We start from the raw sequence: 27807 nt of genomic DNA, 5'->3' as shown, positions 1-27807 counted from the left end.
TGTAATGTACTGTTGGAGCGATAGCCACCGGTCCAAGATGGCCGCCATGTAGACGCACTGCTCCAGTGGGAGGCAGCAGTCGATGCGGCGTCTACGTATTATAATGTCTATGGGTAAGACAGATAGCAACATGAGTACGCCAACATCATGTCACCGTTAGCGTGTACACTGGAAAATACGACATTTTTAAATCATTTAACCTGGTCACATGAAACATGTGGATGTATTTTGCTCTAGCTGGTTTTCACAGTTGTGGTTATCCTTTATTCAGTTTGTTTATTATAGCCTTGTGCTAAGCTAGCAGACGTCCGAGGCTGAAGTTGGAGCTGTTTGCTTAAATCGTTCAGGTAATACTGCAGTAAACGTTTATTTCAAACCAATCGATTTAACTGTATGTTTTCTGGTTTCGGAACAAGTTGGTTTTAGCTTTAAAAATACATATTTTAAGATATTTACGTCAGGAAGCTAGTTCGGGTGGCGAGTGCGCCTGCGCAACAGTGCACGAGGGTTAAAACACGTAAATAAATGTTAAAAAGTAAACATAATACTTTATTTTTAAAGGGTAACTCACGACGGTAGTTATATTAAAAATAATCATAATTCATGGAGATACTATATATATAATATTATTATGCCTAGCAAGAAGAAAAACGTGTTGTTAAGATACTTTTATTTTCTTAGTAAGTCAAAACAATCTTTTATTGTTCATGTTTAACTCTGACCTAAAATCTAAAGCATTTTTTTCATGTAATTTGTGGAACTACAGCAAACTGTCCTTGAAAAAAGTCTTTTTTTTCACCACAGTGCATTATTACCAATACTGTTAACAATTGATAAGTAGAGCAATGTCATTTTGTACGTAATTTTGTGAATCGTTATCATCATTTGTTTGTTTTTTTGTTCAATTTTTAAAGGTGTTTATTGTTTGTATTTTTTTGTATAGATTATGTTTTCTGTTGTTCTGTGTACTTTTGTAAACTTAGGGTATTTCATGTTTCATACATTCCCTCTAAAAGCCATCCTTTTTATTTATTTATTTTTTTTCATTTTTTTGTTATTTTGTGTGATTTTTCTTTCATATTATGTATTGTGTTGTGTGTCTTCCCAGGTGAGGGATAAGGAAATTTGAAGATTAATTTTGACTTTCAGTGTAATTGTCCAATTAGACCACATTGTGCTGTTACCAACCAATTGTTAATGAATGATGATTTGCATCCTTCTTCAGCTCGCACACGATGAAGAACACAAAGTCCTACAAGCTTCTGCTGCACAAGAAAGGTTTTGGTGGCAGCGGTGAGGCACACACGTCCAGTAAAGCAGCCTAAACGTCTCCTTTTACACTGTTTTTTTACACTCTCTGATCTTCTGCTTCCTGCAGACGATGAGTTGGTGGTAAACCCCAAAGTTTTCCCTCAGGTCAGTTTGGGGGATATCATCGAGATCGCTCATCCTACAGATGAATACAGGTCAGCGTGTCACACTGTCGGCAATTCCACTCACACGCACTTCCACGCTGAAGGATCTAATGTGGTGTTTGTGTTTGAACTGTTTAGCCCTTTGCTGCTGCAAGTGAAGAGCCTGAAAGATGATCTGCAGAAAGGTAGACTGTACTTCAGATGCAAACCAGCATCCGCTACACATGTAGACACTTCATTTTTAGAATCTATCGCTAATGTTAGATTAATATCTGGAGCCAAATTAATTAGTATTGAGTTTAAATGATTAGAGATAAGCACATGTCCTTATTTGTGAACCTTTAACACAAGGACAGCTTCCATTGAAGATATTGATCAATTCATTGAGCAGGGCAAGAGAATGCACGAAGGAACGAAACAAATTGAGATTAATTTAGTTTCATCATTTTAAGAGTCAAAATAAAGATGGAAAATGATAGTTAAATTGACATAGATCATACAAAAATCATTATATGAAACACAATGCAGAATACACACATTTACACACACATTCTAAAGCCTCTTTCACACACTTCCAGTGCAACAACTCAATATTTGGAGTTTTATACATAAGGCTGACATTACGTTGTCATTATCGGTCATTAGCATGAATAAGGTGTAATGAAGGCTGTCATTAACTGTCGTTCATTAAATTATGACACCTTTGGAGCTATGTTGGCATTTTTTGGGTTAGGTGGAAGGATCTAGTGGGGTTAGGTGGGGTTCGGGTTAGGGGTGTCCCAATCCGATATCGGATATCGGTCCGATATCAGCCTGAAAACAAATATCGGATATCGGATTAAAATTTGTGATTATTTTATTTAATTTTTTTCAATCAATTTTTTATGTAATTTATTTCATTCAGTTGTAGAACACTGTAGATATTATGTTGAAGGTTAAAAATTATATAACCAATTGGTTAATAATAAATGGGTCAGTTTTTCTCATCCCTACTGTTGCTGACTATTGTTCTCTGTTTGAGTAACATCACATGATCAAGTCTTTCCTAACATTCCACACTACAAAATAAGTCATAAAAGTATGTATGATTCATGCCGATATCGTATCGACATCGGTATCGGCCAACACTCAAGGCTGCAATATCGGTATTAGGGATGTCCCGATACAACTTTTTCATTGCCGATATGATACTGATATTGCAGCATTGCATAACAACCAATACCGATATTGATCTGATACGATATCAGCATGAATCATACATACTTTTATTACTTATTTTTTCTTTAATAAAGAAAAATAACTATTACTTACAACAATAACAATAGTCAGCAATTCAAGTTCACGTCAGTTATTTTTTACTGTCAGTTTATGGTGGGAACAACTGAGGGCGGGGACAAAAACAACTAACTTATCGGAGCGCTTATGTCAGAGATTTTAGATGCAGTCTGATAAAATCTGATATTCGTTTTTTTGGCTGATATCGGACCAATATCAATATCGATATCAATATAGAATCAGGACACCCTAGTTCGGGTATTGAACAACTCTTAATAACAGCCTTCACGACACCTCATTCATGCTAATGACAGGTGTCATGTCATTAAAATGACAGCGTAATGTCAACCTTTATGTATAAAACTTAAAGTAAGTGTTACCCAATATTTTTCCGCTATCCAAGGCTCAGGATTGTGACGTAAATATAACTGTACTCTTCCCTTCTGACTTTAAACAGGAACAAGGCGCTTCACTCTTGATTTTATCCACTTTTTTGTTACAGAGATGATTAGTGTGGACCAAACCGTTGCACAAGTCTTCAAGTTACGTGCATACCAGGACGTCATTGTCAACATTGTGAATCCTGAGGTACGTTCCAGTGTGTTTTTAAATACTTTGTGGCATATTTTCTCTGTTGTCTCACACACGTCTTCCTTTCACAGGAGGTAACCTTGGACCTTGTGGAGTTGACGTTCAAGGATCAGTACATTGGACGAGGAGACATGTGGAGACTGAAGAAGAGTCTGGTAGGTCTTAGTTTAGTGTAGGTGATGTCAAAGGAAAACCAAACTGCTGGGATTAAACGATAATGTTGAAACTTTAGCTCCTTGTGGAGACTTCCCAGACACACAAAGTGGGGACTTGTCTGGGATTTGAACCCAGGAGTTCTCCACCCAAAGTGAGAGTCATACCCATAAATCAGTGGCAAAAGGATTTATTTTATTTATTCAGTTTATTTCCGACATGGTTACATTCACTTTTTTTTTTTTTTTTTTACATTTTTTTTTTTTTTTTTTTTTTTTTTTGTACATGCTGAAAAAGGAGACGAGAGAAGCAGTTTGCTTATAATAATGGGGTACCCTTTATTGCAGATGGTAAATGTGTTGTCTACCTCTGAATTTATGAAGGAACTCATTACCAGCAACCTGTCCCACTTGTTTTGGTTAGCTTAGCACGTAGCAGCACTGGCTAACCAAGGGTTAAGGGACGGGGCTATGTTATCTGGTCAAATTATCCTGTTGGAATAATAAATTACCAATAATCCCAAATTAAATGGCTGAAGAATTTAGTCTTCAGTGTATATTAATGTTTTTTCTGCTGTCTTTGCACTGTGTAATTATAATTTTACCTTTGTTGTCACCCCCTCAGGTGAGCACCTGTGCTTATGTTTCTCAGAAGGTGGAGTTTGCAGGAATCAGGTATTGTATATAGACACTGAGTTGCCTAGTGTTACCTAAATTAATATATATAAATATATTGATGATATTTACAGTTAGAAAGAAAGTGGTTAAGGAGCCTGTAATTATGCTTTTCATGAGATCCGTAACCTTGGTGATGTTTGTCCCTCTTGTAGAGCCCAGGCCAGTGAACTGTGGGTGAAGGAGGAGAAGGTGACCTGTGGTTACATCAGTGAAGATACCAGAGTATGTCCTTTAGATCGGTTCTGTCCATTATCAACTATAAATAAATACATGTAAATAGTAAAAAAGTTCATTTCCTCCAATCAGGTTGAGAGAAAAAATATATAAAAGCAGAAAAGAAAGAAATGGAGGGAGAGGTAAACCATAAAAGATCTAAAACTGAGCATTTGGCCTTAGATAGAATGACTCGTCAAAGGAAACATTATAAAACATAAAGGTTTTGAACAAAAATACTCAAATAAGATAAATAAGATTAGAAAATATCAATACATTATTCAGAAAAGGAGCCCCTTCTTTGCTACTGTAAGGGAACGTTACAGTATAAACCTAACTATACATCTACACAAGAACTTTTATATTCTATTGTTGATAATGTAAATATTACTTTGACCTTCCCTGTGACCCAGGTGGTTTTCAGATCTACGTCTGCCATGGTGTATATATTTATCCAGATGAGCTGTGAGATGTGGGACTTTGACTTTTATGGTTCGTCATCTGTAAACTTTTTTTTTTTTAATAATTGTTTCTCTTTCTGTGGCTTAGATTTGATGACAATTAAACAGTTTTCTCTTGCAGGCGACCTTTACTTTGAAAAAGCTGTTAATGGTTTCCTGTGTGACCTTTTCACCAAATGGAAGGTTTGTGTGTGTGTGCGCGTGTGTGTATTTTTAGCATCTTTTTAAAAGATCTGTAGCATCACAGTTAAAGACTTTGTGTTAACAGGAGAAGAACTGCAGTCACGAAGTCACCGTGGTTCTCTTCTCACGTACCTACTACAACGCAAAAACTATCGGTGAGTCCGCTTGCTTCCCTTTTGTTGGAAAACAGTTTGGTAGTGTTAAATGCTCGTATTTTTTATGCTCTCAGAGGAGTTTCCAGAACATTTAAGAGGTTATATCAGACGGGATCACGAGGAACGCTTTTATGAGGACTTCTACAGGTAAAATGTTCAGCCTACGTATCATTTTGTGTTTTTCTGATTTTCATTTTTTATGTTTTTGTTGTCATTTTGTGTGTTGTGGGCTCATTTGGTGTGTTGTTCTTGTCATTTTGTTTTCCTAATGTAATCTTTTGCTGTTGTTTTCCGTCTGTAAGTGTATTTTTCATTCAAAGTTGTGTGTAATCTCTTGTATTCTATTGTCATATTGTGTGATTTTGGTGTCATTTGGTGTGTTTTTATTGTCATTTTGGGCCATTTTTAAGTGTATTTTTTAGTCATTTTTTGTGTTTTGGTGTCATTTTGTACATTTTAGTTGTTGTTTTGTGTATTTTTGTTTTCTTTTTTGGCTTTTATGTGTATTTTGTGTCTTAGGCATTGCTTAAAATTGGCCCCAGGGCCACATGTGGCCACCAGTTGCCCATATCTGTCTTACATATATAAAAAGGTATAAACTGTAATGATCTTTGATGCCAAACAGGGTTGTGGCTCAGAACGAGAGGCGGGACGAGTGGATGTCATTACTGGTGACCATAAAGAAGCTCTTCATTCAATATCCTGTCCTTGTACGATTAAAAGAAGCAGGTAATGCACCTTAATCAACTCAACCGTTACATTTCCTTTGTGAGCAGAAGCTTCTATTTCCTTCCAGATGGGTTTCCTGTAGGCCAGAACTCCACGGCTGCACAAGGAAACTACCTGGAGGCCATTAATCTGTCCTTCAATGGTCAGTTTTAACACAGAGGTGGTGATATTTAACACTAGGTGGTTTTTTCCTAATCATGATCAACTTTCTCTGTTAGTTTTCGAAAAACACTACATGAACAGAAACTTTGACCGCACCGGTCAGATGTCTGTGGTCATCACTCCAGGTGTGGGAGTGTTTGAGGTGGATCGGCTGCTGATGATCCTCACTAAGCAGAGGATGATTGATAACGGTAAGTGTGAGGGGCCTTCACCTACTGATTGTTGATTAAAAAAAACATTCCAACTTGGTGGAAACTATGGAACCCATTTACGCGGTTGATGTTTCAACAGAAATCTTTACTAAATGGGAAACTACACATTTTTTTTGTGTGTGTTTCAATTGCATTTGTAGATTTTACAATATTACACAAAATCTCACCTACATGTATTTTATCCTTTGTCACTTAATAAAAACAAATAACATGATCACCAGTCTCACTGTAACACAAGCTGGACGTGATGCTCAGTGTGATCAAAGTCCAGCATCTTCCTCCCAAATATGTAGGAAAAAGAGGAGTGGACACATTTGATCTGTTTCAGTGCTTTTGATAACCGTGTGCGTCAGATCATGCTGCTCATTTAGCACACACGCACACAGACACACAGACACACACACACACACACACACACACACACAGGATGCTGATTGGTCCAGAGGGCAGGACACTAACACCAAACACACTTGTATTGTCACTTTTGCTTTTATGTCACATTGAAAATGAAGAAAGTTTATTTTTTCTCATTCAGGAATCGGTGTTGACTTGGTGTGCATGGGAGAGCAGCCGTTACACGCCGTGCCCTTATTCAAGGTAATGCTTTTAAAGCAGAGGTTTTCAACATGTGGGTCGGCAACAGAAATGAAATATAAAAAATAAGGAGGGGGGGGGGGCTTAGTCATTAGCATCAGACAGATGCTAATGACTAAGATGGTGGGATGCTCCATCCCACCACTGGTGGGATGGAGGGTGAGGAAGTTACCAGTTAAGCAAAATGAGACACCTGTCCAGCAGGGTGGAGAAGGCAAGGACAGTCTGCAGGTTTTGGAGGTCGTAGGCTGTAAGGGGGTACCAAACAGGGCTAAGAGAGGATCAGTCGTAATGACTGTATTGTATGCTGCACTAAGAGACATAAAAATATCAGACCAATATATGGCAAGCCTGGGACAGAAAAAAAATCTGCTTTTATTTTGAATAAAATAGATCTCTGCAACAGAGTGCCGACTAATCACACTTAAAAATAGGTACGTAATTTATCAAAGGCACTTCTTATTTCTTTATATAGATTTCCATAAGATATTCAGAATAAAGGTACATTTTCTTTACTTGCCTTTGTTTTTGAAGGAATTTCTTTGAGAGTGAGAATGAGTATTTCCCTTACTAGCATGATAACCTGCCAGATATCTATAGGCTTTTAGATGAACTTCTTGTTTATTTCAGGTTGAAATTGTGTGTGTGTGTCGCTGTCATAGTTGCCCTTCGTTCCTCCACAGCTGCACAACAGGACAACATCTGGAGACTCTTGTGTTGGAGATGACTTTAACCTTCCTCACTGGATCAACCACAGGTGAGATGATCCAATCAGCATTTGGTCCTGTACAAGTCAGGGTTATTCAAATGGTAAAATGGTAAATGGACTTGATTTATATAGCTCTTTATCCCCCACACTGAAGTAGTTTCAAAGCACTTTATAATATCAGCTCATTCACCCATTCACACACCAGTGGGACTGAGCTGCCATGCAAGGTGCTCGTTGACAACTGGGATTAATTTAGGGTTCAGTGTCTTGCCCAAGGACACTTTGACACATAGACATAGACTGGGATGGAACCCCCAACCTCTCGATCAGAAGACGGTCGCCCATTTTCAACCACTTTTTCAGCGGCACCAGATTATTAATTATTTTTACTTTAAACGGTGTGTAATAATACTGATTTTACTGCGTCTTCGTATTTTCACAGCTTTTTCACGTCCAGGAGCCAAAACTCCTGCAGCTCCTTCATGCCCCGAATCCAACTGGCTGGAACAAAGGTGAACTCAGGCTTTCTGCTCTGCAAATACTGTTATTTGCTCACTCCTCATTAAAAAAAACATTTTTCAGTTTCAGGCAGAAAGATTCAAGCACAGCAAAGAGCACAGTAAGTTTCTTCTTTAACTCAACATTGGTTTATATTAGGATCTTAGATCTGGAGGTGATTTCATGGTTGTCTTGCAGCTCTCTGCACATCCAAGGACTCAGACACCAGCTTACCTATCCAGGTGGACTACGATGCATACGACGCTCAGGTGTTTCGACTCCCGGTTCCTTCACGTATTCAAAGAAACCCAAACTTCAGGTATCTCCGATTGGTTTACACACAACTGATCAGAAACAATATAAACAAGTTGGTACAGTATGTAGTACCATAGGTATCTGTTTGTTTACCTGTTGGCCGATAAAGTATGTAATGGCACAGAGTCAACCTGGTAACATAGCCCCGCCCCCTTTACCTTTTGACTGTGCTCAGCCAGAGTCAAAAACACACACTTGACAAATATACAAAAGACAGTACAGTACACACAATAACTACAAAGACAAGCAAAACAACACAAAAATACACAAAATGACAACGAAATGCGCAAAATGATTCCAAAAGGCACAAAAAGAAAATATATACACAGAATAAGTGAATACTCCAAAGACACGCAAAACAACAAAAACACAAAACAACAACAAAAAGACATTAAAAAAAAATGACTCCAAAAAGACACCAAAACATCACATTTTTCACTTGGAAGACGTGGAGTGCAAAGATTCCCAGTGGAAGAAAAACTTCTACAAGTTTCCTTCTTCCTCACCTGAAAAGACGCCTTTAACATGATTGTATTTGGAGGAAATCTTAAACGGTAGCTGCAGAGACTTCCAGAAAAAGCCCTGAAAGACATGTGTGTGTTTCTGCTGTGCTGTAGGGTAGATTTACTCACACACTCTTTGTACCTGAAGTCCGAAACTGTCCTTCCTTCTCAGAGTGGGTCGAGAAAATGCAATGAGTGGGAGGAAGAGTTGGGGCTCGGCGGAAGTCGGTGTGGGCGTCTCTCCTCCTGTTCGCTTTCGTGGCCCCGAGGAGCAGCGCAGCGTCAACTCTGACGACAGTCTGGGTCCGGTTTCCAGCATGCTGATGATTCCCCGAGTTCCGCATCCCCAGTATGAAGTCAGCAGTTCTCTGGGATACACCAGCACCAGAGGTCAGTCGTCACTGCATGAAGCTTTACGCACGTGCCAAACCTAATCCCCCCCAAGAAAGTCTCCAAGTTGTTCAGAGTTGTGGCACAAATATGACATCATGTTTGGTCTCTTCACACAGAACGGTTGGATAAGATGCAGAACTCTCAGCGGGACTCCAGCGCCCCCGGCAGGTTCACTGTTGGAAGTGCAGAGTCTGCTCCACACGTCCGTCCAGGAAGCTACAGCCTCCAGAGAGCCCTCATTAACCCTTTCACTCCATCCAAGATGCCCATGAAGCTCACCTCCAACCGCCGCCGCTGGATGCACACCTTCCCCGTTGGTGAGATTACACAGAGGGTTTGTTCATCATGTTGGAAGGAGGGCGATGTTTAATCAATCAGCTTTTGATTTATTTATATAACACTTTACAACCCAAGGATAGCCAAAATAGGGCATAATAACCTTTAAGTAATGACACTTCAGACCAGGGTTGGGGTCAATTACGATTTTTAATGACAATTGCATTTTTAATCATTCATGTTCAATTACAACTCAAGTATAATTACAGTTTTTTTTCCAATTACTATTACAATTAAAAGTACAACTGTTATTTTTCCCCTGAAAGTAAATTACAATTATGTTCTCAATTACTAAAGTTCAATTAAAGCTAGGGTAGGTAATTTTCTCCAGATACACTTTTTAAGTTTTTGGTTGAAATTGTCTTTATTTCCTGACAGAAATTAAGATGTCATGTGTCTGAAAAAGGAGCGAAGAAAATCCATCAGCTGTAGCAGCTGTAAATCTGTAAAAACTTCAACCAATGGAAAAAAACAAACCGTTTTTTTTTTTTTTAACCAATCACATCTCCCTGCTCGTTCTCGACCCCTCGCATGCATGAGCTCACACTGAAAGCACGTCACCGCTGACAGAGTTAAAACAGTTTTTGGTCACGTTTTTTAACATATATAATGGTAAAGTTTATTGTTTATTTACTGCTGAATGAGACATGAGACAACGACGTTTCTACACAATACAAGCGATGAGCTGAGCTCCTCTTCAGCAGCAGTTGTGCGCATGCATGTGAGTGAGACAGAGCACAGAGGGGTGGGGCGAGGGGGGTAAAGGCGGAGCCATCTGGGAGGCTACATTCAAAATCATGCCAGCTTTCGAAAATCACCTACCCTACCTTTACAATTAATCACAATTACAGAGCCTGAAATAAATAAACTCATAAAACGTAGCTTTATTAGCATCTCTAATGATAACAGGTCAGTTTGACCCATGTCTTAAATCAGCTGTAGAATACACTAAAAAAATATTATCTATCATCTAATTTGTTTTTCATCTCTTGGTTACCTTATTAAGCTTCCTAATCAATCAAAATATTGATATTAATATTTTTGGTGAGCCTTTTTTCTGACAGCATACCCCTCAATATAAAATGTTTTTAAATAAAGAAAAGTGACAGGTCGTGGGAAAAGTTGATTGTAAACATATTTTAATAATTATTAACTACGTATGTGTGAGACATTGAACTGTAACATGGTTCCACAGGTTTGCGTTTGATTAAATTGTAGAATTTCCATGCCAATTACAATTACAAAGTCAATGGTCTGAAGTCAATTGCAATACAAAAATACATTCAGAATAATGCATTCATGGCAGTCAATAAGCAATAGGATTCCACCAAACCAAAGGACATTTTTTTTGTAGCAGACAATTTTGTGGTATTCATTAATATATTTGTAAATCTGATTATAAAGAAGCCGGTGCCTCACGAGGCATAACTTTAGGGCACTGGTACCGTCACTGGTGATGGGTGTTGAAATGGTCGTGATCTCAGGTTTCGTCCAATGATCCGGTGCCAAACCTCCTTCAGGTCCTTCTGGTGAGACGATCCAGATTCATCACCAGACCAGACAGAACATTGCAGAGCTGCAGGAAAACCACCTGAGGCTACAACCTCAGTCCTCTGCTGAGTTACTGGAGCTGGCCTATCACGAAGCTACTGGAAGGTTTGCCCCTCCTCCCCCCCTTCAAAGATCTGCTGTGTGACAATCTGCAGTGAGGAAAACCACGTTTGTCTGTTTCTCTTGGTTGAAGGGAAACTCGCCAAGCCCGAGAAAACCGCTTCTACTCTGGAGGAGGATTGGAAGAAGAGGACAAAGGCCCAGGTAGACTGGAGCTCTACCTGCACAAAGAACAGTGTTTAGAACAGTTTACACTGAAGACACACTGAATCTATACCACTGAGAGTTGAAGGACCTGCAGATGGTGGAAACACTGACCATAAAGACCAAAATGTGATGGTTCCTCTCTGCTTCTTCTCCACTGTACAGGATCCTCAGCACACTGTGACTCCTCCTTCAAAAGCGTTCCTGATCCAAGTTAGTGTCTTTTAGCTTGCACCCCACATGAATCTCTTCATCATTTCTACATTGACATTGACTTTCTAAGTTAATTTAGAGTGGAACAACAGTAATAATTACTAATAGGGTGCATGCATCGATAAGGAACCTATCGATTTAAAAGGACAAGTTCAACGGATAAGTTTACGATAACATACTGTAGCTACTTCTTTACAATTTGACCCTCCTCAGCCAGTGCCACTATGTGCTAAGCTATCCCATACATGTTAGACCGGTCACTGTTATGGAATTCTTTCTTAGTCCCAGAGGAAGACAGCACCATCTGCAATACATGGAATGCATGAATACAAAAAAACAACAAATTTAAACACAAAATAATAAATGACAATTGTACAAATTGACAACGAAACAACACCAAGGTACACAAAATTACAAAAATATATGGATCACATGTGGACTGGTCGCTGGTATGGAGTTCCTATATATCCTATCCAGATATCTGCAACACATGGAACACAAACATTCTTCTTCAAGTCTCCTTATCCCTCACCCTGGAAAGATACCATCAACATGAGGGTGTGTGGAGGGAATACGAAATGACAGCTGCACAAACTGTCAGAAAAAGATCCTGGAGTCTGGAAAAAAACACCAAAAAGGCTGAAAAAATAAACGGATCGACCCCAAAAACATAAACAACTTCAGAAACTCCAAAAGGACACAAAACAACAACAAAAGCCCAAAAACAGCACATTTACTGTCTGCATCAGGATGTGGATGGGATTTTTTCCAACCATCCAAATAAAAAACTGCATGTCAAAAGTGTCCAGATGATAATTATGTCATTTTGTTTGGTTAAAGATTAATTATTGATTAAGTGAAAGGTTTGGTCGAAATATTTTTAATGTCAAAATTTGAGTACAATTATAATTTTCAAAAAATTCGTTATTGAGGAGAAAGTTCCTGAATTAAATGTCGTAAAATAGTGCTGATATCGCAGGACAAATAAAAACTTAAATAATGATAAAGAAACGATTAGAGAATGTCTCTGATCACCGTTTAATTAAAGAGAATTACAAACGTTGCTAAGCACCACGGCCTATTTGTCTGACCGCTGCTTTCTCCTGGTTTCTCCTGCAGAGTTCCTTCAGCTGTCCGCTCCGCCCATAGTTCCCAGTTTCTGCTGCACTGTGGGGGTGGACTGGAAGTCTCTGACGATGCCGGCCTGCCTCCCTCTGACCACAGACTACTTTCCTGACCGTCAGACTCTACAGAACGACTACACCGAGGGCTGCTACGACCTGCTGCCGCACAGCGACCTGGAAAGGTCTGACTCTACATTGTTTACACACATTTCAGAATCAACTTCTCCTTGTGCTGCCAACAGTGCGCACTGCTGATCTGCGCACGCTCATCTCATTAGCTTTGTGTTTCAGGCGGGAAGACGAGCCCCCGGGGGTAACCGCGTCCCAAGTCTTTGAGGAGTTCATCTGTCAAAGGTTGATGCAGGGCTTCCAGATCATCGTCCAATCAAACCATAAGAATCAACCCTCCGCTGTTGCCACACCCCTTGGCAGCAGTCCTCATTACACCAGAGGTAGGTCAGCTGATCACATCCTCACCACGGAGATCTTGGAGGTTCACAACAGCTCAAATCTGCAGATAGAATAGACGACAATATTTTCATTTTCCAGATAGAAAGCGTCGCTGGTGTTTTGGATAAACCATTTCCATTTTATGAGCACAAACAGCTAACACTCGGACTCAGTCACCAATTAACATGATTACCAGTTGATGTAAAACACCACTGGAGTTACTGCAACATTACACAGAGTGTGTCTCAGAATGAGCCTACTGTTACTCATTCAGCTACTGCAAACTGGTCAATACTCAACAGCATGTGGTGGTTCTCAGGTCTTGTGTCTCTGCATCGAGCTGAGGAGGAAACCATTATCTGGCTCAGCATGGGTCGAACCTTTCACAAAGTTTGCCTCAAAGACAAAATCATCACTGTCACTCGCTACCTTCCAAAGTAAGAGCATCAAAACATCCAACGCACTCTCCTAACACTCCTGCTCTGCCTCTGGAAAACGTGACTCCTTTACTCCTCTTTGTGTGTGTGTGTGTGTGTGTGTGTGCTTGTGTGTGTGTGTGTGTGTGTGTGTGTGTGTGTGTGTGTGTGTGTGTGTGTGTGTGTGCGTGTGTGTGTGTGTTTTGCAGGCATCCCAATGAGTGTGCACAGATCCCATACAGCTACAGTCTGTGTCCTCCACATTGGGACGCCCAGTTCATCTCCTGCTGGGTGGAGTTTGGACACGAGAGGCTGGAGGAGTACAAGTGGAACTACCTAGACCAGTACATCTGCTCTGCAGGATCTGAGGACTTCAGGTACGCTTTGTGAGGGTGTGTGCTTTATAGAGGGAGTCCTTAAATCAGTGGTTTTCAAACTTTCCACAGCCTCGAATCTATGTACCCTCTACTTCTGCACACTTAAAAAACATGATGTAATGTCATATGCAATGTAGCCCTACAGTGAAATTTGTCTCTGAATTTTACCTAACCTGTTGAGGAATAATGTATCGAGAAAAAAATAGAATAGTAATCAATAAAACATCTTATTCAGAATTAGCACTCAATTTATTTAACTATTTAGCCTACTGTCATTTTCTGAGAAACAATCTCTTTCTTTTTGGTAAAATAAATCTACTAAACATTTGTTGATTGAATATATAGCAGTAAAACAACATCCATCACCCTGAAACTGTGAAATACAACGAACTACAACTTTAATGAGAAGGGCGAGAATGAGAGGATGCACGTCATCCATCCATTCATCTTTATACCCGCTTATTCCCGTTTATCAGGGTCGCGGGGATCTGCCGGTCCCAATCTCCGGCTCTCATAGGGCGCTGGGCGGGGGTACACCCTGGACAGGGCGCCAGTCCATCACAGAGGATGCACATCACTCTATAATGCTGAATCTGACAGAGTCTGAGTCTAAAATCTTTCTCCGCAGAAAGTTTTTTTCTGTATTTTGTTTTCATGTTTGTCAAAGCTGAAGATCCACTTTCAAAGCAATGTAGCTCTCGTCATATTTTTGCTTTTTGATGAGATTGTTTCTGTGTCACCACTAGAGGGCAGTCGTACAAAGGCCTATGTGTAATTTGTAGCAATGCATGGAGGCTCCTGACTGCTGCTGTGTTTATATTTGTTGTCACACTGTTTTGTTTTTATTCACGTACCCCTTGTGACAATTTGCTTACCCCTGGGGGCACTTGTACCTTACTTTGGGAACCGAGGCTGTAACTGACCCCTGGCGCACTTATTTGGAATCTTAAACACTGTTTTATTTTGGATGTAGTTTGGACTTGTTTCTCATATGTTCAGACTGTCATTTTCCTGTGTTAAGACAACTCATCCCTGCAGTTACCTGTAGTCGCCACTGGGCATCAGGATTTCTTGTCGGTGCCCTAAACAGCATGGGTTTTAGGACCCAGCAGGAGCAGGCTTACTTGTGCATGGGGGGATTAAAAGGGGTGTTTACCCAGGTGAGCGGCGTTTTTCTGTGTATGGATAGCAGTGGGAGAAGCAGCTGTCAGCAGGAGAGGGCGATCGATCAGCCACAGCATGGCCTATGGAGACACTGAACTGGGAGCACCAGCAGTGCACTTAGAGAGTGGGATCAGTCCTCCAGAGGAGCGGTGTGTTGGGAGATCGGGCTGTCAGCGCGAGCTGTCAGATCAATCTGTCAACGCAAGGAGTGAGCTCAGACACGGTGTGATCTGTAATGATGAATATTTGTTTATAGATTACAATAATGAGGATTGATAATTACCTGTCTGGTTTTACATGATTAAAATGATTAAATAAAGTATGTTTGTGAATTGTTTACACTGTACAAAACTATAAGGTTAAATAACTTGCATTGTGTGTTGTCTTGTAGTTTTCACGGTGCTCTGCTATGCTCAGCATTGAAATAAAGGGGCATTGAGAAGCATCAGTCGAGACTCCAGCATCTTGTTCTTTCAAACCCAAGGGCCGTTACAGAGGCCTTAAAGGGCACTCGACACCAAAATTTGGGTTGATGCTAAATGCAAGAACACATCCTAAATAGTTTTACCATATTATATCCATCTTAATGTTAAATTTAGCCTTTTACTGTGTGATTTTGCACATTTCCGGTTTACTTTTTGGAGCATGACCATATATAGGTTGTGACACAGGAAGGGCACCATGCAAGGCTCCCTTCAGCTTCACCTCAGCCTAAGAGCTCAGACTAACGCCATTATCATTGTTATCGTTACACCAACTACTCTCAGAGATGCCTCCATGTATAGCAGCTAATATAAGAACACTTCTGTGAATGTAGTTTCCTTATTTTGTGTATTGTTGTTGTTTTCTGTTCTTTTGTTGTCGCTATGTGTGTTTTTTTTTTACATTCTGTGCAGTGGCTGTTTCATAACCCTACATTTTTATGGCATCCTCCCAGGTTAGGCATAAACAAACTCTCCTCGAGGAATCTTAGCCTTCTACGTATTGCAGACCGTTTTCTTTCCCCGTGTCATGGATTTATGCGTCTTTTCTCTGCAGTTTGATCGACTCTCTGAAGTTCTGGAGAACTCGCTTCCTGCTGCTGCCAGCTGGCGCTGCTCGGCGTGTGGCTGATGGAGACGGACACTGGGACGTGTACGGAGAGGGAGCCGTTGCTGGGATGAGTGGGAACGGGAACTGGGTCCTGCTGGATGGATTTATTCGGTTCTTAGAAGGGCTGAACCGTATTCGGCGACGGCACCGATCGGACAGGATGATCAGGGTGAGACTCGCATAAAATACACCATTTATTTTAATCCTATTAATAATGTGAAAGTATTTTGGTTAGTTTTTGAAACTTTAATTGAATGAACAGATTTTTCATCGTTAACATTGAAAATTTGAATGTATTGATTATTTTTATCTATTGTTTGTAATTATTATTTATTATTAAAGTAAATTGAATACTTAACAGAAAAATAAATAGAATATAATAAAAAAAAATACTATTAGTAAATTAATTTATGATTTGAATGTATTAAATAAAATGAAACAAAACATAATTAAAATATATATATATTTAGAAAAGAGAATTCATTTAATTTTATTATTAAATTAAAAAACTTAACCGAAAATGTATTGGTTTAAGTAACTTTGTTATATATGTATAATAAAGAGTTCATATATATTATTCATAGATTATTTAGATAACTTAATATTTAAATTAATTGAGTTAACAATTCAGTATTTTGGTATTTCAAGTATTTAAACTCAATGCATTGACATTAATGAGCTATTTATTCATTTATGCATCTCTTATTTATTATCATTAAGCAATTATCACATTAAATATATTTATTTACATTTAATCATTTATTCAAGGCGGACATTAACCCCTCGTGCTATGTTTGCAGCAGAAAGGCTCGTCTATCAAAGGTCTGCAGGTGAGCAGTCCGCTCCCTCCTTACCTGGCTGAGGCTCCGCCTCCGCAGGTGAAGAAAGGCACGTCGGCTTTGTCTGCTCTGCTGGAGATGGAGCAAAACCACAAGTTTGTACAGTTTATATTTTATTCACCGTCTGTGCAGCAGCCGTTTCACATTCTTTTCAGGTGACGGATCAGGAAACTTGAAGAGGTTTTCCTTCCTCTGAGAATCTTGAGCAGGGTCATAGGTTAAAGGGGGCGGGGCCATGTTATCAGGATGACCTGTTGTGCATGTTTTCAGGACTCTGGAGGAGCAGATGAAGACCTCAGCAGCTGTCGGTGACACCTCCAGTGTTTCCTTGGGACACATAGACAGTCCACGTAAGGTGAGAGTGGGTCCGTGGGTCGGACGGGGCGGTCCACCTGCTTCTGTTGCTCTCTGACCTCTGCATCTTTCCATGCTTCTGCTCGGGGCTTTGGGTGCTTGATCCTCTGTTTTCTCCATGCTGACAGGACACTTCCTTTATTTTGGATTTTATTCGTAGCCCTCGCTCCTCCTACATCTATCACTCGCAGGTCAGTAACGGGGTTTCTTTGATTTGTGATTGGTTAACACAACGACTCAGCAGCAGCCCACTCACTGGGTGTGTCCCACTCACTTTAACATTCCTGTTGTTATCACATAGTCTTCACTTTGTGTGTCCATTGGTTAAAACCTCGACTAATATTCATATTTTACTTAATAATCAAACTAACTACATGTGAATTAGATTATAGGTGTGCGATGCATCAGTTTAACATGTCGTGTCAGAGGTGATGCTTTACTGCTTGTTTGAAATGAACTGGAATATTTGGTCACATTAAAAAAAATTTAAATTGTTAAATTTGCTCGAAAAAAAAAAAAGTTGCATAAAAGTCACTAAAACAAGAAAAAGAAAAGCCTCTTTTGTCACAATTTAACATCATAGGAAAATGATTAACTTGATCACACTGAGCGCTTGTACCATTGGGTGTTACGGTTTTACTAGTCATCGTTTTATCTTGTGACTGCTTTCTGACAATTAAAATGAGTGAACAGCATTCATCTGAAGTGTTTTTATTGTGACTGAACAAGTAGATCAAATTAATGTAAAAAGAAAGTGACAGGATCAAGGCCTTGTAACTTCCATGAGGCAACACCAGTTGTAATGATCACCAGTTTAACTGGTATGCCAAAAAGTTAAGTGGTTGGTGTAATATAACAAAATTCAGTTTATAGAATGTGTAAATTCCTTTTCCCATTGAGCGCTTGTCTCAATTGGTTTCAAAGTTGGTCCAGTGATCACGTTACCTGGTGATTGATTATATGAAGCACATACGCTGTAGAAAGTTTTTTGTTGTATTGTGACCAAACAAGTGGTTCAGTCTGATGTAAACACTTAGTGAAAGCACTAACACTTTAAACTTCTGTGATGCATCACCAGTTAAACCTATGCACACAGGATACAGACTGCTGTTTGAGTAGCTTTTCCTTCCACATTCTCAAAAAAATTGAGAAAAAAGATAAATATTTAAAGCTGCAGGCAGCAGGTGTGTTAAGTTTCTTCTTATTGCATTTACTGTTATTAACACTATAATCACTACAGTTAATATCATTGTTCTAAAATGATTCTGCGTAAAAAAATTTTTTATATTTTGCAATGTGCATTCCTGCAGTGCTTTTTATCTCCCAGCAGCACTCCTCTGCTTGTGTTTCAAAGCCCTCTGCATGACCGTACCTATACACCAGTGACGTGCGGTGAGGTTTATGGCTGGTGAGGCACTGACTCCTCTCGAGTCAAGCGTACAAATTTATGAACTCCAAGACACTCCATTCGCATTCATTGAAACATGTATTGTTTTAAATTAATTTTAATCAATTCCATAATGTTCAACAATATGATAGCAATTAAAATAAAATAATGTTTAATATGAAGCCATTTTTTTTGCCGACATTTTTGTCTTGGATTTAAAAAACAACTGATTTTCTCTCATTGTTGCTGTATTTTAATGAGCCTCACCTGCCTCGCTGACTGCACGTCACTGCCGAAATCTCCTCCTGTATGACTGTAAACTCCTAAAACAGGACATGGAGCCAACAATGTGTTTGTAACTGCTTAGCTTCCAGGTGAAACCAGTGAGGCAGTGGTGTCGGCAAGTGCAGCAGCGCTGCCTGCAGGAGATGTTGCAGCCGGCGGTGTAGACAGCAGGTGACCCTTTGCTTTCTGTATGCAGAGATGTTATAAGTCCAACAATCAGTGCGTGGAAACAGCTGGCTACTTTAGTGTTTCTGGAGCTGTGTAGTTTTTTCAGGCTTCAGTGATTCAGTGAGCTTTTAAAAGCACCAGGTTGATAAACAGCACCCAGCAATGCTCAGCGTTATATCTTAAGTCATGATTAAACAGTTAATCCTTCTTATGCTTTTCATTAATTCAACACATAATCGTTATATAAACTATGATTTTTATACAGTATATACAAAACTGCTTGTGATCTACAGCAGTCCTGGGCTCAAACTGTTCCTGTGTGTGGGTTAATAATAATAACACACAGTAATTACATGTATTGATAGTGATTAACATGTGGCAATAATGGCTCTTGGTGTTTACAGTGTGCAGTCGGTGCCCGGAGCAATAAGCCTCTCCTCTTCATCCGCCATCTTGGATATTCTGGAGGCCATCAAACATCCAATGTGAGAAGGATGGGTTTGTGGGAAAGAAACACGATTCATTAATATTAACAACATGAAACACTGATTCTCTGTATTGCTTTTTGTCCACATTCCTTTTCTGGCATTGGTGTTATTTGTGTAGCTCGTGTAGTAAATACTGCAATACATTCTTTCATAGGCAGAGGTTAGAGAGGTTTTGTCCTTGTATGGAAAGATCTTGACTTTGCTGGAGCTAATAGCCGTAGCAATGGTTGGGTAGTCGTCAGAAGAAGGGCCCAAAAGTGGGTCATGGTGCCTAATTTAATAAATAAATAAATAATTATTCATAATACATGTAGATTTTTATATTATATGGAGCACCCAAAGGGACATGAGTATTTTTTAGAATTCTATTTAGTTTTATTAAGCATTCAAAACCTTTATGTGCTTGTGTTTTTTACTTGTGCACTTTAACAGCGTCATGCATGTAAGCAGGTAAATAAAGGATACATACAATACAACTGGAGGCTCCAAAATCAGATGAAAAAAAATTCACACAATCTACTACACCAGATTGTTCTGGCTTTTGTTTTTTTAATTTTCATAGTGGAAAAAGTCACACCCAGAGTGAGTATGTAAGTAAACCCATAGTTAAACTCAAACTTTTTGTCCATTTGCAATTTCTTTTGGTCTTTATTCCTTTCCAAAAAATATTGCAAGGTAATTATCGTCTATCGTGACCGGTGCATTGGATTTGAGCCCTGCATGAACTGTCAGTTTGGTATTCTCACTTCCTGTTTTCCCTCCAATAGAACGGGCGTACAACTGCTCCCGGAGCAGAAAGGTCTCCCAGGGAACTGTTTCATCAGCGCAGAGGTCGTTCACTGGCTGGTCGACAATGTGGAGGGCGTAGTTAATCATAGTACCGCTGTGGACGTCATGCAGGTTGTGTGTGTGTGTGTGTGTCCATGCAGTAACCCTTTTTGTGTTCATATTTTTATTCATCCTTATATTTATTATAATTATTATTATACTGTTTCTGGTTTGTTTTTGGGGGTTTTTTTTCGGACCATGCACCATAGGGGTGAGTGCCTCATGATACGATGCGCAGTACAAAGCTCACGATAATGATTATCTCACGCTATGACGATTATCGATATATTGGTCATAAATCAATCTACGATAATCTATGACATAACAAGAAAAAAAAAAAGATTAAGTGAAAAAGAATTTTATTTTACATCTCTGAAAGACAATAAATTGAAAAAGTGTCCTATGAACAGTGACACTATTTTAGTGCAACATTTTTGTAAATAAGTGTCAACATACCAATGTAAACGAATAAGTATCTCCAATAGTGCTTTCTGTAAACAAAAAATAGGGTCTTTCTTACCAGTGACACCATTATAGTGAAATATTCCAATAAACAATATCTTGGTTCCTTCAACAAACTGACAACATTTCTGTGAAGACCAACGTGCACATTTTAGTGAAAAAGCAGAAAAGGTTTTGAAAATAATAAAACAAATATTACAATTAAAAAAAAAATATTTTTTTAGTTGATACTTAACGCGAGCATATCGATAATCGATCGTGCGAAAAAATATTGCAATATATCGCCGTATCGAGATTCTGATTCTGATTCTTTAGTCTGTGTCGTGTGAATAATTGTTGGTTGATGATATCAACACTGTTGCTCTGCTAGTCCTGATAGTCTGATGCTGTGTTTAACACTTCACTGGTGTTTGTGACTTCTTTCTGTAGAAAATGCTGGATGACGGTTTGGTGGCTCACGCTTCAGGAGACGCGATGCGCACTTTCTTCTACGGCTTTTACTTCTATAGGATTGTTTTGGAGAGAGAAGGTAAAGGCTAGGACTAGAGCTTTCTACATACTATACATGAGGAGGACTAGGTTTTCAAGGTGAAAATAGCAGTCACAGTAGATTAGTTAGTGACGGTACATCCTGCTGTTAGATCAGCTGACGCTACCTGAGCTTTAATACCCACAAAGGTAGTTTGTCAGCGGATGAAAGAAAGCATGCAGGAAGCACTGAGGGAGGAACACGGAGGGAAAAGCTCTCAAAGAGCACTTTACAGGTTGGTGTTTCAGTTAAACTGGTGCTTATTATGAATTGTGATGCTTTAATGCTCAAACTTTTGCTCATCACAATACAATACAGATGACTGCTGTGCAATCATTCATAGTTTTTAATACATTTTTTTGTTAAAGTCGCTCTCGAGATAGCATGATTACTTGTCAAACCTTAAGAACAACTTCTAGAAGTGCTTAGTTTGTCAAAAACCAGTCACAAGATACCATGATCACCAGTCGAAGCATAGCATCAACCGGTAAACCCAAATGTGACTTCAGATGACAGTGATGCATTTCATCTGTAGTTTTAATCAACGACGCTGTCAGAAACCAGTCATAAGGTAACATGATCATCAACCACACCATATCATTTATTTAATTCATTTGTAATTCTTTAATATTTTTATATGTATTTAATGTAATATACTTGTTCATTTTTCTATTGTGACCAAATTAGCGGTTCCGATTAGCCTAAACACAGTATGAGAACCTCGACTCTGACACGCACGTCACTAATTGCAAAGTGCAAAGTGTATGACCGCTGTTTATGAGAGATGACAAATGAATTTGTAGTTCTCGTAGTTTCTTTGAGGACTAAAATACATGATATTTTCATAATTGTTGAAAAGGTTTTTAAAGACTATAATGAGTTCGTACTGGTGTCAGCACCAACACCAACCTGTACGAGCACTTCCAGTGATCATAGTAGAGTGTCTTCCTCCTAAAGACACAGGACAAGGGGACACATTTGAACTGTTTCAGTCATTTTGATGACCATGTGTGTCAGATCACGCCATTCATTTAATACGCACGCATTCAGTATGCTGATTGGTCCAGGAGCAGGACAACAATACAATAACTTTTACACAAGACATGTCAAGAACAAGAAGAGAGACAACATTGAGACAACAACAAACTGACCTCATTTTATTTTTATAACCGAGTTCTCTGTTCTTCGGACTTGTGCAGAATCTTTAATTTTGTGTCTTCCTGCAGCTCAAACGTCGCAGCCTCCCATCACAGCGACCTCAGGCTGGTCTGCTGCTGCCCTGGAGGACTTTCAGAGGAAGTGGTTTGAGGTCGCCTTCGTGCTGGAGGAGGGTCGACCCTGTGACCTCCCAGCCTTCCTCCTGCCATGGCTGCCCAGCCGACCGGCTTCCTATGCCAGCAGACATAGCTCCTTTAGCCGCAGCTTTGGGGGGCGGAGTCAGGCCGCCGCATTGCTGGGTAGGACTCACTGTCAGGATCTTCTGTGCTCCTGAATACCATTATTAGTTTGAGCTAAAGTGAGCCAGATTAGAAAAATCCTCTAATTTATCAAGGAAACATGGTCTAATTTGACTATTTTTATGCCCTTGTTTATACCATCAACATGTAACAGAATGTATATGAATAGACAAAAAATACATTATTACATGCTGTAATTCTTGTGTTTGGACATGACAACAAATAGGTAGTGTATATTTGAGTACCCTCCCAAACATATACTGTATGTGCATACACAGATACACACACAGACGTTACATTCTGTTGCATTGATGGGCAGCTTTTACCAAAGCGAGGCTACAAACTGATTGTTTAAATGTGAGGGTCATTTGATCAACATTCATATCAGCATTTAAAATAATGATTCATCTAAGCAAAAATACAGGGAAAAACAAGCAGTTTGTGTTTTTGATGTCATTTAATGTATTTATGTTGTCTTTTTGTCATCATTTGGTTTTCTTTTATCATTTTGTGTGTTTCTGTCATTGTTATGTGTTTTTTTGGAATAATTTTGTGTAGATGTTTAGGGGTCAGAAACGAGGGCCACTAATGGTCCGTGGGCCACCAGTTGCCTGTGTCTGTCTTAAAGTATCTTCTATGTAAGTAATGAAAACAGGTGAATCGTCTTCTGCCTCTACTGATCTCTCTTCTTCTCCTTCCATCAGCTGCCACCGTCCCAGAACAAAAGACCGTGACTCTGGACGTGGACATCAACAACCGCAGTGACCGAAGCGAGTGGTGCAGCTGTTATCACCACGGGAACTTCTCCCTCAACTCTGCCTTTGAGATCAAGCTGCACTGGATGGCCGTCACTACCGCAGTGCTCTTTGAAATGGTAAAAGTCATTGTTTTCAGCAGACTTGGTAGGAGTTTGTTTACTGACAGTAAGGAGAGCAGAAGGGTATTTCATCAAACCAAGCTCAGGGTTAAGTCCAGGTTTAACCTGAGAGTCCGGCTCCGTCAAGCTGGGTGCTAACTGGAACGGCAGTTTCATCAACAAGAACACATCTTAGTTACCAATGTAACCGTCCATGGCGCAAACCTGCTCCCGACCAGGTTTTTAAGCAGCAGGCTTGGCTTAAGCTGCAGACGCACACGCTCATGAAACCACGTCATCATTTTGAAATAAATCATTTAGCGATGCTTTAAAACACTCAACAAAGATCTACAAAAGGAAACAGGAGTCAAAAAGACTTGTTATAATTTTTTAACCGCTTTAATACAGTATTTTAAAAGGAAATTTAACAGAATATCATGGTAAATGATGATAGAATCATTTCCTTATTACGTTTTTAATGTGTACCATACTTTTTAATGAGATGTTCACAGTCTCCATGCGTTTAAACCATCAGTAATAATATGTCTATGTAAGGATACGAGCTGCGTATCCATCGCCTCCGTTTACCGCACGATTAATAATGAGAAAGCTCTGAATATACAGAGAGGGAGGGGCTTCAGGGACATTCACAGGGCAGAGCACTAAGGCTCCCAATGACTGAACTACACTATCGCTTTTCGGGATGTGCGCGCAGTGCACACACATCTCGTGCGCGCTGCTCACATGCAGTGTTGGGTGTGAAATCCAGCGTCACACAGCACCGCTGAGCTGCTCCCTTCAGTCATTTCAATTTAATATTTAGTGCTGAGTTCAACAAACACTCACAAGTCTCATAAATTACATATTTAATTGTGAGTTACAGCATCGTCTTTTATTAAACACTGACAGGTGTTAAACAAAACTTAATTTCACATGATCAGTGTGTGATCACATGCTTCAGTTGTTTTCTGTGATAAATTGACTAATGAACACCATGTTTAACCCTTTACTACTTTTAAAATGTTCAAACCACAGAAACTTCTTAAACGTGTCCATCCTTTATTCTCCTTGCTCAGTAACAGAAGACGTGCACTTAAGCTAAACACTGTCAGCTGACTTGGCTGAGCTGGGGAGCTCCAAGCTGAGAAGAGTTTGCTGGAATGGGAAAAGCCAGCGTGGTCACGGACGGCTTGGGTAAACCAGATTTAAACCGTAAGCCTGGCTCTACTGAGAACACTTTGATGAAATACCCCCCAGGACCACAGTGCATGTTTGCACACCTGTTAAACTATTCTTTAACCAGTGTTATACCAGTATTAGATCAGTTTTAAACCCGTGTTGATCCCACAGGTTCAGGGTTGGCATAGGAAAGCCGCCTCCTGTGGATTCCTGCTGGTTCCTGCTCTGGAGGTTCCCTTTGCTCTGACGTCCTCGCTGTACGGAGATCCTCTGAGAGCTCAGCTCTTCATCCCTCTCAGCATCCAGTGCCTCTTGAAGAACAACAGCGACAACCTATTTGAAGGTGAGGTTGTCCTCCTGTCTTTGTGAATGTGTGGGGCGTGTCTGTGAAACATGTGTCATGGTATTCAGACACGTTATCTAGATACAATAATTGTAAAAAATATATATGTATAACTGTAAGTAAGTTAGTAATCTTTATTTTTAGAGCGCTTTTCACAGGTAAAAACCACAAGGTGCTTTACAGAAAATTTCAGTATCATCCCGTCTATAGAGAACATGGAAGAAGGGTAACAAATAACATGGGAGACGAGAACGGGAGAACTGTGTGACAATTATCTCTCATGCTCATGCATATAAGACTACAAGATTAAAATTTAATTTAGCAGACACTTTTATCTCTGCAAAGGAGAAGTGCTCAATACCACAGATTTAGACACATTTGTGAACAATATTTGTGAGTAAAAGGTATTGTGTGTGTTTATAGAAAATGTTTTACATCTTTGAGTTCAGCTCATGTTAAGTGGGAGCAAAAAGAACAAAAGTGTTGCGTTTATATTTTTCTTCAGTGTATATTAAAGCTGTAAAAACACACACCCTCTTTAATTCTGAAAGTTGTTTGTGTGAAGTATGACCTGCTTCATGAGAGTCAGCCTGAAATGATTTGTTTTCTAAACAGGATTTGAACCAGAGACCTACTGGGAAAGGATGCAGCTCTTTCAGGAGGCCATATTATACAGGTACGACTAGTTTCACACAAGCCTCCCAAATCCATTGTTCACTTGCTTAAATCTATATATTAAATAATCTGATGTGTTTGTACAGGGAAAACATCAGGGTTCTTCTTTAATAATCATTACTAGAGATGTTCCATATTAGGTTTTTGCTGATATTCAATACACCAATATTGTCCAACATTAAATTTACAATAATAACCGTTCCTAATTTATACACTGACCCCCTCCCCCAAGCTAATTTTAGGTCACATTATTAACTCCTCAACAAACAAAATGTCTTTGATGTTTACTGTGAAACTGTAACATTACAGAATAAAATGGCATTCTAATTCCTCTGTGGAATTCCATACCAGCGACCAGTCCCATGTGTTTGGTTGGATAAGCATGTGCATGGGTTAAGTCAGTGGTTCTCAAACTTTGTTGGCACAAGTACCCCCTTTCTCTTATTTATGAATCTAAGTACCCCCTTTGTCCAACTGCAATATTTTGCTCTGAATTTTATGAAAAAACACATAGAGCATAATAATAAAATGAAGGCGTGTTAACCCACATTTTAAAGAATCTCATTGTAAATAAGTAAAATGAAATTGTATTTATTGGCTCCGTATTTTCAGTTCATGTTCTAATCAAGATAATTTTCATAATCATTATTATAACTGTAATTTTTAACTAAAAATAAACATTATAAAAAGCTCTATTTGTAATGCTTTCATTTGGTAATTTAATAATTAATTCAGGAATTAATCTTTCTCTCTCAAGTACCCCCTGTGATGCAATCTCGTACCTCCATTTAAGAAACATTGGGTTAAGGTGTATCAGATTGACTTAAGGATCTTATCAGACCAGCAAAGAAATGGTAAAAAATTCTAGTTTTAGGGAAGTAGTTTTTTTTTTTTTTTTATTGTGCATTGCTTATATTTCAACATCCCTACCCTCTGCTGTTAGAAGTAGGGAGAGACAGGATATAGCCGCATAAGTAAATCCCCTTCAGAATAAAAGCACAAGGTAATTTGACTATTTATTTTGGACCTGGAAAAAGCCTGTGACCGATGAAGATGATTAGAGGAACACTTGTTCAAACTTCCCAGATTACATATGTTTACATGCAGTTAGTACACCATTGATGTGGAATATATATATATATATATATATATATATATATATATATATATAAACTATGTTCATATGCTCTACATTTCAGATTTGGATTTGTACACGACAAGTTCTCCCTCTCTACCTACAGCTTCCCCTCTGAGAACAAGCCTCAGTACATCCACGTCACAGGTTCGTAGCTTCACATTTTTACAAATCCTCCAGTGTGCTTGAAGGTAATAACTGGGATGTCGCTCCTCAGGAACAATTTTCCTCCAGCTGCCGTACTCCAAGAGGAAGTACTCTAGCGGGCAGCAGCGCCGCCGCCGAAACTCCACCACCTCCAACAACCAGTGTCTGTTCAGCGGGGAGGAGAGCGTGGGCTTCTACTGGGCCTACAACACTATGCTGACCAAAGCCTGGAGGACGGGCGTGCTGGGCGACGAGCGGCTGGCCGAACGCCTGCTCAGAGACTTTACCGACTTCTGCTCCAACAAGGATGGTCGGCTGCTGAACTTCTGGAACGGATGTCAGGAAAAGATGAACGCCAACGCTCCTGAATTTACCCACGATGATCCGCCATGACCCGAATCGAAGAGAATATTTAAACTTCTCTCTAATAAATCAAGAAAGTTCTGCGTG

General features: G+C 39.5%; 1 protein-coding gene across 7 annotated transcripts; it reads left to right on the top strand.

Annotated features, from left to right (window-relative positions):
• Positions 1-79: 79 nt before the first annotated feature.
• On the top strand, positions 80-27807 carry depdc5 (DEP domain containing 5, GATOR1 subcomplex subunit). 7 transcript variants are annotated; one of them, XM_028472647.1, is made up of 43 exons: positions 80-113; positions 1226-1293; positions 1379-1466; positions 1554-1600; positions 3193-3278; positions 3353-3436; positions 4059-4108; positions 4264-4333; positions 4738-4816; positions 4907-4968; positions 5054-5123; positions 5198-5270; positions 5749-5852; positions 5920-5994; positions 6071-6205; positions 6762-6823; positions 7504-7577; positions 7972-8041; positions 8112-8148; positions 8226-8346; positions 9018-9235; positions 9355-9555; positions 11095-11230; positions 11319-11389; positions 11555-11602; positions 12722-12908; positions 13018-13178; positions 13496-13613; positions 13802-13969; positions 16172-16394; positions 17026-17159; positions 17335-17419; positions 17547-17609; positions 19173-19261; positions 19663-19743; positions 20514-20646; positions 21466-21565; positions 22792-23022; positions 23727-23896; positions 25229-25400; positions 26016-26076; positions 27275-27357; positions 27428-27807. In XM_028472647.1, the coding sequence occupies exons 2-43, from the start codon at positions 1236-1238 to the stop codon at positions 27748-27750; spliced, it is 4701 nt and encodes a 1566-aa protein (XP_028328448.1). In that variant the 5' UTR covers positions 80-113; positions 1226-1235; the 3' UTR covers positions 27751-27807. The 7 variants fall into 7 exon arrangements, 6 of the variants coding, with proteins under 6 accessions (XP_028328448.1, XP_028328449.1, XP_028328447.1 ...); XM_028472648.1 differs by having other exon boundaries at positions 100-347; positions 17029-17159; XM_028472646.1 differs by having other exon boundaries at positions 100-347.

The sequence above is a fragment of the Gouania willdenowi genome, chromosome 17, assembly GCF_900634775.1.
Source record: "Gouania willdenowi chromosome 17, fGouWil2.1, whole genome shotgun sequence".
Lineage (NCBI taxonomy): Eukaryota > Metazoa > Chordata > Actinopteri > Blenniiformes > Gobiesocidae > Gouania > Gouania willdenowi.
The sequence above is the reverse complement of the archived record's forward strand: the minus strand, read 5'-3'. Positions and strand labels throughout refer to the sequence as shown.